At 44.9% G+C, this 11,676-nt stretch overlaps 1 protein-coding gene across 4 annotated transcripts in view; it reads right to left on the bottom strand.

Annotated features, from left to right (window-relative positions):
- PDE4B (phosphodiesterase 4B) overlaps window positions 1-11,676 on the bottom strand; it is a 131,354-nt gene that overhangs the window by 100,361 nt on the left and 19,317 nt on the right. For 2 of the 4 annotated variants that reach the window (XM_015870790.3, XM_085512393.1), the window contains one exon: window positions 10,622-10,857. In XM_015870790.3, the coding sequence (XP_015726276.2) occupies window positions 10,622-10,857 (236 nt within the window). Of the gene's footprint in view, window positions 1-7,754; window positions 7,890-10,621; window positions 10,858-11,676 lie in introns of those variants that run through there. The other 2 variants (XM_085512395.1, XM_085512398.1) reach the window with 2 other exon arrangements.

The raw sequence follows: 11,676 nt of genomic DNA, 5'->3' as shown, positions 1-11,676 counted from the left end.
ACAGGCTGGTCTTCACCCTGCTGAGAGCAGGCACAATTGCTAAGCAACAAGAAAACATACACTTTCTTTACACTAGCACTGTTCTTTACCTGTTTCTAAGTCGGAGTTGCCAGTATAAAATAAAACACCAGGGAAGAAGTGACTGCGAGATGTCCTGCATGCTCCTGTGGGAAGGGAGGAGCTGACTTCTAGTTAGGTGACTTTTCACTCAGGGACTTGAGATATTAGCAGCTGGGTGTTATATTCCTTAATTCTACCCATTGTAACCCACACTAGTTCATTCTACCTCTCCTAATCCATATTTCACTGTCGCTCCATTCAAAGAAGTAGCAAAGCTGATGACATGCTCTACTTAAACATATACCTATGATTGACATTTTTAAACCATCGCACCCAAATCTGATGCTTTAAAATAGTCATTTAGCCTGAATAAAAAGAAAGCACCGTCCTAATTTGAGATGCGCTCCATCAGCCACAACTTCCTACCACAAGGAAGAGAGCCCCAACACAGCACAGCAACCAAAGAACACAGAGCAAACCCAGTCCTCAATAACAGTATAAATGTCACAACAAAAACATTATCTGGAAGCTGCACGCAATAAACTGCTCCAGCCCTCCCTTAATAACATCCTTAATACAAAGCCCAGCGCAGGAACCATGTCTTTTGGGCCCACAGGTGGGAGGTTTTATGGTTTGGGTTTTGTTTCCTTTTCATCTTTCTAAGCACAGAGCTCATACCCTGCCCTTGCCTTCACTCAGCTGCAACGCCTGCTGGCTCACAAGCTCAGCTTCTAAAAGATGGTCTCTCAATAGCTCCGTGACAGAAAACTTGAAATGACATGTTTGAGGATTTTTCTTGTATTTCCCTGAATGTTTCCAAAATCGAAATGCTGAACGAGAGGCAGAAATACATCACTAATTACTGGTTTGCAAGACAAGTTCCCCACGTTGAAGGGGCAAAAATAATAATTACAATTCGCAGCAATTTCTATTACCATTGGAAGATCAGTTTTTGCTATATTCAGTAGCTCAAAATCATACACCCTGTACCTCCGTTCCCACAGATTGAGGAGCCTTTGAATCCTTCTGAGGGGCTGACACCAGTAATTCTTGCACAGACCTTGGAAGTGACGTTTTGGAGCGCTATAAATGGCCACAGAAGACAGAACCACAGCACCTAGCAACACTTACGTTTGCAGAGTAAGAGCTGAGCCAACTGCAAAAGAAAGAAGCAACTGGAAAAGTCTGTCCTTATTTTAGGGAGTCTGGACAGCAGCACAAAGAAATTATGCACTTCTAGGAGCTTCCCAAGGGCTGAACAGGACCCGCTCTACCCTAAAGGCCTCCTGAGCTCTTCCCAATTAAACAGCATCCCATTGCTTTAGAGCAGGTCAGCCCACATTTATTGAGCAGCTCGTGTGTCTGTTTTTGCTCTAGCACACAAGTGCTGTAGTTTTGGTACACGATTTTGTATGTTTTTAAGTCTTTAAAACACCTTGTACCTCTAGCGAGACAAGGAAGGTCCAGGATCCATTTCAGGTGTGCCACAGATAAGCCAACCCCACCTCTAAGAAAGACACCTCGAGAGCCCCCAGCAGCACATCTGTGCTCACAGAACTGCTCCTCCAGGTCAAGCAGTCCCTGCACCACCTGAGCAGCAGCACTTGGTGCATTCAGAAGGTGGATGGACATGGCAGCAGAGCAGTCAGCCCAACGCCTTGCACTCCATAGTTAAACAGAAAGCACAGCTTCTTATAGCACTACAATGCTACTTTATAAGTCTTTTTGTTATTACTTCCCAGTAGCTACATATGAGGAGATACATTTAGGACTTATAAACCCCTGGGGAACGATGTAAGATATGGCATTCATAACAGTAATTTCCTTAGCAACTTTGTGCTTGATTTAGAATATATCTCACTTTTAACTGCCTTCTATATTATCCCTAGTGAGTAATCACATATGTCAGAACAATCTGCATTCCTTTAGATTATTTTCTGACTTCAGAGCTATAGATTAATACTTCACAAGTGAGCTGAGCGTGTAAGCTTATTCTTCAAAGGCAGAAACCTCTATAGTGACTGTAGAGCAAAAGAAGCCAAGGCAAAGAAAAATTACAGATCAGTTTTGTTGCCAACCTCTGCTCTGACATAGGCGATGGGAATGGGCCAACACCACATGCTTAGCCCTGGACAAAGCCCCTCCACCTTTCAGATAAAGGATTTAAGTCATCTCCATGAGCAAACAATTCTCCATTACCAGCCTCACCTGCAACAGCTGAGCAGGACTCAGAAACAAGACTGTTAATCTGTAACTGCTCTATTCTGGTACTCGACTCTTCCCCTTTCAAGTTCTTCATTCTGCTGCAGCTGACTGAGAAAACCATCCCACCCTGCATGCAAGTGAGAGTCTGAAACTATATTGAGTTCCAGACCATGTACAGCTTATCATCTCTCAAATTAAACACAGCGTAAGGTTTACAGCACACATCTGTTTTTAACTGCTGCTCCCCTAAGAAAATGAAGAGAGGTAAAGCTCACCACATTTACTGTTCATCTGCAAGGCTGTAAGCTCCAGCTTGGCCAAGTGCCTTCAGTTTTGGTGCCTGGATACCATACAAAATTCACATACTGCTTTATCCATTACAGCTCAAGTAGAGGAAGAAATTCACAGCCCAAAACCCACCGACCAGGGCTAAAAGAAAGAAGTGGTCAGGCACTAGCAAGGTCTGTTGTCACAGGACAAGAGGAAATGGTTTCAAACTAAAAGAGGGGAGATTCAGATGGGATTTAAGGAAGAAGTTCTTAACGCTAGTGGTGGTGAGGCACTGGCACAGAGCTCCCCGAGAGGCAGTGGTGCCCCATCCCTGCAGACACCCAAGGTCAGGGATGGGGCTCTGAGCACCCGGTGGAGCTGGGGGTGTCCCTATTCACTGCAGGGAGTGGAATCAGATGGCCTTTGAGAATCTCTTCCAACTGAAACCATTCTCTGGTGCTATGACATACAACAGCCTCTGGCACTGTCAGTGGCAGGCAGCTGACATGAGCCCCCAGGGACTGGCTGCATGGCTCACCTCACATCACCACCTGGCACCAACCACAGCCACTGAAGACAAGCAAATCCAAAGCTGAAGGACTGGCACCAACAGAACAAATAGGTTTGTTACGTCTTGACTACAGAAGCAGTTTTATCTCAAAGGAGTCTCACCAATCAGAAGAGCCATTCATAACAGACCTGAGATAATAGTGTTACTAATGAACTGATCTCACAGCTTGGTTACAAGTATTAAGAAATGTGATTTGTAAGTGGGCTTTGTTGAGTTTGGCTGAGGAAGAATGCACAGTGCATCGAATCCTACTCTGCAAGAGCAGCTAGGCTGCTAAACAGACATGGCACAACAGGGGGCATCACAGAGTCATAGACCTGCTCAGGTTGGAAAAGACCTTAAAGCTCCTCAAGTCCAACCACGACCTAACCACAGTACCCTAACAACCCTCTGCTAAATCATGTCCCTCAGCACCACATCCAAATGGTTTTTAAACACATCCAGGGATGATGACTCAACCACCTCCCTTGGGCGCCCATTAACAACCCTTTCCATAAAGAAATACATTCCTGTGTGCATCCCAGCCCCAATATTCCCATTCTTTCCATTCCTTAATTTCTCATCCAGCACAACACTAGACTCCTTCTACTGAAAGGAGCTCACAACTTAGTCCTCTGCCTCTCGACGTGCATACAAGGCCCAGGAGGGCACAGTGGCACTGGCAGGCCTGGATGCTGGCAGCAGGATGCACACGTTCTCAGACAGCACTGAAGCAGCACACAGACACATGTCACAGATGGTGCTGGTCTCACACTGCAGGGCACAGCTCTGCTACTTTATTCTACGCACCTTCACATTGATGCTTAAAACAGCTGCTTTGCTGTCAGGGCAGCACAGAGCAGCCCACCACCTGAGTGATGATGTGCCCTGCCAACACGGCTCTGCTGAGCGCCAGGAGGGTGGTTCTCCAGGGAACAAAGCAAACAGGTTTTGATCTTTCCTTTCAGATGAAGTCATCATTAGTCAGAAGTTTAAAGATAAAAGAAAGTTGTGTCAAATTCTTGTCTGATTCAGCTTTTCTATCAGCTGTATTTCCATAATCTCCATTTATTTTACATTCTTGGGAGGACGAAGTTTGAACATAATATTTCAGAAGCTTCATTGTCTTTTGCTAATTAATGGTGACTCATTTCTTTCCATTCTAGATACATCTCATGCTGTCTTACTTCATTCTGGATAGAGGCATATAATTATTACTGAATCATTAAGGGCCTTTTCTGCGTGCCATCAGCTACCTCTGCACTCAGTGGGTACCTCCAGGCAAAGTCTGCAGTGCAGCCTTCTGCATCAGCTACAACAGGACCAGCGGCTCCACGTGCAGTTCAGACTAAAAGGGGATGCTGTATAAGCAGAGGAAAAGCCGACCAATCTAATAAATGCAAACTAAGGAAATGTCAGAGTTAGGGTTAAGGAAAATGTAATACTGCAAAAACAAAACATAAGTAGTGTTAATGACCCTAATGAGTGTTAGTGACAAATGACCTGCGCAGCTTGAGGCGTGCAGTCACACCGACCTACTGCTGGAGGGAGAGCAACAGAGCTGGGCAGGGCGAACACCAAGGGCATCAGAACCAAAGACTTCCCTCCTTCATATGAGGCTTATAACCCCCTGCCCATCACCCTGCCAAACCCAAGTGGATGGGAACCACGCTGAACTTCATCAGGAGGATCTGTGAACTACAGCAGACTCCACAAGATGTAAATCCCAACAGAACATTGCAGCTTTTCAAGTCCCAGCTGGAGGGGCTGCTGGCTCTCCAAGCCATAAAATCCAGCGCTCAGCAGCGGGACTGAGAGATGCTTAAACACAGCAGATAAGATTTCAAAGGAACCTCGCTGAAGAGCAAGCAAACAATAATTCAACAGCTGAAATCCTTTAAGGATATTCCCAGTCAACACTCACATCTTTCTCAATGCAAAGAAACTCAGGTCAATCATGCTCTTCTGTTTTATGAAACTACACTATCATGTACAGTATCCAGAAACAGCACAGTGTAATTAAGAACTGTTTTTCCCCTGGAGTACATATAGTGCTGTGAGGAACAGAGCTGGCCTCCTTCTTCAGGATGCTCTATGGAAATACAGCCCAGGCTTTTGAGATACACAGGAACCGTGTTCAATAGCAGCACTCGATCCCAGTGACTTACACAGTAACACACTTCTTGGAGCAGATGACGTTCAGAGGTCCCTTCCAACCTCAACCATTCTGCAATTTAAGTACTTCTAAGCACAGACAGAAATCAGAAATGTGCTTACAAGGTGCTTGTTTTTCCCTCTAGGCTTCTATTTTCCACATCAAATGGAAAGCCAGCTCATCTCTTTCTTCTTCTATTTTCGGGTTGCAGCATATTTCTGCAGTTATCTTTTGTACTTGAAACAATCTAAGACGTGAGACTTTGACCTACTGCACAGGGTAAGCAGATCTCCATACCCTTCCCCATTCTAATTTCCCATGCCTGCCCCTTGGCCAGTTACCACCAGCACAGCAACTTCACAGGGGCCAAACCCAGCTGAATTCAGCATCTCTGCTGAGCATGCAGTATTGGACTCAGTTGCCCAAAATCCCACTAAATTTTGTTGTTTTGTTGTTAACATTGCACCACATTTGCTGCCTGCTGTCACCACCTGGAGCAGAAGCCCGAGTACTGCAGGCACCCAATCCAATTTGCTTCTAGATTTTGACCATTTCCTGCACCATAAAACCACTTCAGAAGAAACTGAGCCATAGAATTGACCACTGGTGAATGACTAACAGTAACACAAGCTCACACACAAAGCACTACAGTTAATTGGTTCATTATGTATGCTGTAAATTAATAATAATAACAACAACCTTTAAAAGAAAAGGCTCCAACAGCAACCAATTCCATCAGAGATAACTCCCTTCAAACCACAAAGTTCTCATTTGGCTCTGACGGACGAGCAAGGTATAATTAACACCACACATATTAGAAGGGTAAAGAAGCTGATGAGGGGTGAGGAGCAGGTGCCCCCAGCCCAGCCCCTGCTTCCTGCCCAGCCTCCCCAGAGCACTGAGGAAAGGCTGTGTGCTGCTTTGGATGCTCTGCACAGCTCCCACCCCACTGCTCACACCCCCAGACTGATTATCACAAACATGGAGCAGGGCTGTTGAAGACATCATAACGACCCTTATAAAAACACAGGGGTTTTGAGCTGCCTGTAAGGCCTCCGCACTCAGACTGCCACTGCAGACCCGTATCCTGTACGCTCCTTCCCCTGTCTGATTTACAGAGGCTGTTCTGTACGTGTGCTGCTGTGCTATTTCCACACCAAATGGTATTACACCACAGCTAACTTGCTGTTATTGCTTTGGTCCCAGTCTGCTCAGGTTTTTGGGTTTTTTTTGCTGGTTACAGCAGCATTGGCCTCAAGAAAACACAGTTCTCACAAAACAAAACAAAAAAGAGCAAAAACACCCCGAGGAGCAGCTTTATTTTTAGGTTCCCATGTATCTTCAGTGGCAGTGTTATGTAAGTCACAGCCCAGCCTCCCACAGAGCTTACCTCTGTAATACCACTGGCAGGCAGAAGTAAGGCAATTGCTGAAAAAAACATGGCAGGAAAACAGCAGAAAAGCAATCAGCCATAGCTCATCCTTTGTGCTCCCAAATAACACCTTCTGTACTTGAACCCTGTTATTCCTTTCTTCCAACCAGGCACAGCTGTGCTTCCTCCATCAGCATGCCCTCAGCCCACTGCTGTGGCACAGCACTGATGCTGCAGATGAATTTTGTAAGCTCAGAGCAAACCAAACTCCCCCTAACCCTTGTTTTTGAAAGGAAGCAAAGCACTAAAGCTGTCGTAACACAATCTGGTGATGTTCTCCATTGGCACATCAGATTTTGCACAGCTTGGTGGTACACAGCACCGTGCACAGCAGGTGGTTATTTCCAAATCCCCTCCTGAGCTCCATGATCTATATCAGGCCAGAACTAACCCCACCTGATTTCCTGGCATCCTACAGTGGTCCACAAGCAGCACAAGTATTTAGGTGCTAACCTTACCCCAGCGAGTGCTGATGGAAATGGACTGAGATCCTTCAGGTACATAAGGGTGTTGGTTTGGGTTCTTTGCTTGGAATTGGTTTTGTGCTTTTTCCCTTCTCAGCCACAGATTTATCTTCACAGCTTTGGATGCCAATAGGACTCTGTGGTGGAATTACTACCTTCAGAGGCATCTCAGCCCATCCACTGCCCTCCGTACAGTCAGTGCACTCAGATGAACACCCCAGCAGTTAGCAAAGAGCACAGCACTTCACAGATGGGGCCTCTCCAGAACTGCTCTGTGAAGAACGGCAGATATACTATTATATGTAAAACCTAATTTTACAGGATTTCAGTATGAAATCTCATCTGGTGACAGAGACATTTGTCATCTGGCATCTGCTCAATGCAGAGCCCAAGGAGCAAAATGCTTTGGAGCAAAGGAGGTAAGAAAGTGTTTGAAGAAACCATCAGAAGAGCAACAGCATTCCAATACCAGCACAAGATAACGAACGTGCAGCAGAGATTTTTGTACTAGAAATACACGGAGAAACTGGTAGAAAGCAGCTCGGCAGACGCACACCCCAAAGAGACACGCAGTAGATGTTTTCCCAAGGATGTGATGGAGTTTGCAGGAGCACTGACCCCAACAAAGGCAGATCCTTGGCCATTCCATCGGCTCATTTCCTGCTCAGAGCAATCCTTCAGCGATGGGGTTTTGATTTATCCCTGCCTCTCCAGAAACCACCTTCTTGTCCTTCTGTTCGAGATGATAAATTTCTACAAAGACAACAATGGTTTACACAAACAGGAAACAAAAGCCCAAACCAAAGCGGTTTCTTTGTTCAGTATATAATGCCCACGGAAAGCCTCGCTTCCATCATACTTGCTCTACGTGACAGAGACAGTGTCCACCACAGGAGTTTTGCATGTGCTCCTGAAGACGTATCGACTATGGGGGTGTAGTGAGGAATCTGTGTTTCAGCAAGAAATCAGCTTGTGCCACTGGGAAACCCTTCCATAGTCTTACAGCCAGCAAAAAACCCACATGACTTCTCTGTGCACAACAGGCGAATGAAATAACATCATCTCAAAGAATTAGTCTTCATGTCATAATAACGACGTTTGCCACAACTCTCTTTGGGGTTTTGCACAGCCAGGAACAAGTCGCAGAACACTCAGGCAAACCTCCATGCTTCTGAATGAGTCCTGTTGGTCTCCTCCAGAAAGAGCCTCCAAGTTATGACTATGAAACCTCAGGAAGAAAATAAATCATACTAAGGGAATGTTAAAAGAAGAAGTTACAGCAGATGTGTAAGATTTATCTTACAGAAAGACCAAATCTGGGTCCTACATGATTTACACACTTCAGCTGTGCAAACCCCTGGGTGTCCCTGACCAAGGCCATAGACTTGAAACTTAGAGGAGGGTTTCCCATTGCGCGCGACACTAAATTCACCTCTGTAACAGCACCAACAAACTCATCCTCTGCAAGCTATAGCCAGACTGTACCTCGGGGAACAGAAACAGGCCAGAACCATCCACTGCATTCAGGATTTGGCTAACTTTTCACCTACTTTATCCTCTGCTTTTCCTTCCAATCCTTAACTTCTGAAGTGCTTTATTAGACCACTAATAAGCGTGAACTTGCCATGCTGTCAGACTTCTCTCCTGTTCCCAGGATCTCGTTTCTGAGCAGTAATGCTGTTTTGCAGTTACAATCCTTTCACGCTCAGATACATCATTTTATGTTTATCTACACTGAAATTTTCCTATCACTTTATTGCCCACTCACTGAGTCTCTTAATGCTCATATCATCCCAAAGCTGTTCCAACACAACGACACTGAGTGGGCTTACATAAATACAAGCTGCCTCCAGGGCGTATTTCAGGCAGGACTATACCCCGGTACAGGAGCTGAAATAGCTCTGGGATCGGATCCATCTTGCACCAGCCCTACACAGACAAATCCCAAACACGATCACATTCAATAACTTGAAATCATGGATAAGCAGGACACTGTGTTACAAGGAGGTGAGACCAGCACTGCAAGGCAAACAGCCACAAGCAGCAGCAACACCAAGCTGCCCAAATGGCTACAAACAGGTATATGTGATTCGAGCAATTAAGAAGTCAGAAGCCAAGCGCTTATTGATTAACAACGATAAAGGAGTAAGCTGAGTACCAGTTAGAAGTGATTTCTCCCTGACTTGGCATGCCATGCCAGAAAAATACACTTACGACACCATACCCAGGCACTGATTCTCCTGTTATGGAAGAGAGGAGCAGCATTGCCCTCTTGTGTTGTGACGAAGCTAATCATCAGTTCACTGCCACTCCTTGCATTTTCTAAATCATGTATGAAGGCTTATTCAAAGACCAACGTTACAGAACTGCACATTATGAACAGACTCCACGTTGTCTTGTAGACAGGATTACAAATTGCTTAACACACATGAAAGAGAACACTCTTAATATGCTCATAAGAGATGAACCAACCCTTCCATTGTCAAAACACGCTACCCATCCCAAATTACAAACTCATTTTGTTAACATTATTCACAGTAATTAAATGCAAATATTGAACAAAAGCCCCTGCCAATTCCTCTTTGATTTCTGTATCTCATCTACCATCAAGTGCACTGTTTTTAAAGTACCATAACAAATTAATTTAGGATGTCCTCTACCTCTATTTTTCAAATGCAAATTGCAACGCTGGCCTCGAAGACTGAGTGCTGAGCTTACCAGGAGCTAAAACCAGACTCAGACTATGATATAATGAAGTGAATACACCTTGCAGCCAGCAAACGAAATCGAGAGCAGAGGATGTAAAACAGTGAACCCAAAGTGCTATTGAAACATGAAGCTGAGAGGACAAGATTCATAGCCACACTGCAATGCCACTTCAAGAATCGTATGGCAAGCTGGGCTTCTCACTTTATAACGCCATCCAATTCTACCACTGCAATTCCAGTGCACGACCACTTGCAGCTTGTCTTTCTCTCCCTCCCTCCAGGTGAATTCCTTTGCTTTTACACCTAAAATTCAGTTTCTGTTTTTGAACTCAACTCACTGCATTCCCCTCCCCCCTTTAATCAGCTCTCCTATAGCTTCTTTTGGACTTTTCTTGGGCTTAAATGCCTTTTCCGAACAAAGAAAGCCTCTTGTTAGCACCTGGACAGAAAACAGCCAGGAGGCCAAGGCCTGGGGCTGTCACAGAAGAGCTCAACACCACCCTGAACTCCTCTATGGGTGAAAAGCTAATAACAAATCCCTTCACCTGAATCAGAAGCTACAACACTGAAGTTTCTTAGAGATGCACAAAAATGAGCAAAACAGGTCTGCAACACAACAACTCTAAGAAATGAACAAATTATTTAGTGCCTTTCAGAAAAAAAGCACAAAAGAAATACCGCCATAACAAACAAAAGAACAAACCAAAAACACCAGAAAGTAAAAACAGTCCCCAAATAAACAACACATGAGGTTTGTAGCAAAGGAAAATAACTTACCAGTCTTGGTAAGTGGTGATTGCAATACTTGGTGGGGCCAACAAGGGCAGAGTGGTTGGTCTGCAGACAATGTCTCTGTCAGGCGTCCTTGCTTTTTCTGTCTGCCTTTGGGATAGTGGTGGTAACTGCAGGTTTCCAGAGCAGCACCTTCTTCCTCTCCAAAGGTCTATGCCCAGGGCATGGCTGGAGGTACTGTAGGACTTGCTCAGCCCACACTCCAGGTAATCCAGAGCATTCTGCAAAGAGAAAAGCCACTGAAGTTCTGCAGACAAATGGCTTCCTCCACCACAGTAAATCACACACAATTGTTTTGTATTACAGATATGGCTACTCGCAAAAGATAACCATATAAAGTCCTGGAAGGGTTTGACTGCACCACGTTGCTGTTTCATCAAGTTATGAACAAACTTGAAAATTCACATGTAACATTCCAGCCAAAACACTCCTAAAAACCCTAGGAAGGGGTTCTACATTGGGTCTCACTTGACTAACCTTTATTAATAATTTTTTGAGACTGCAACTATTTTGTTATTGCTTAAGAAACATACAGCAGTGCCTTCTAAGGTCCCATTAGATGTCAGATGCCTGCTTTCATTATCAGCAAAGACTGAGTGGACTGTAGCAACCCTACCAGCAGGTGCAGGCAAACTGACTGCAAAGCAGCACAACAAGTGCTCTAAGAACGTAAAAGAATCGCTCAGCTGCTGGAGGAGTGCTGCAGGATACAGCAGCTCTTAGGCTCCTCTCCTGTATTTCCACACACATCTTTGTGGTTTTCCATTTTTGGAGGGCCCCAGCTGTAACAAGCAAGGCAATTAATGCTGTAGTTATCACGCCATCACTACAAACTGATGCATTCCTCCAGAGAATGGGGACTGGCTTTTAATTAATAGGAAATTATGATGACGATTAGCAAGCATAGTAATGGAATAACATGCATCATTGCATTAGATGTTCAACACCTACCGCAGCAAGAGATGTTGAAACGCTTGTAAGCACAGAAAGCACAAAGATGGGATGCAAAACACAGCTTCCCCAAGACACAGAAACGTCCA

Source organism: Coturnix japonica, chromosome 11 (assembly GCF_054131305.1).
Source record: "Coturnix japonica strain WE chromosome 11, WE-NBRP24, whole genome shotgun sequence".
NCBI lineage: Eukaryota > Metazoa > Chordata > Aves > Galliformes > Phasianidae > Coturnix > Coturnix japonica.
Note: the sequence above shows the minus strand (reverse complement) of the source record. Positions and strands in the feature narration are given on the sequence as shown.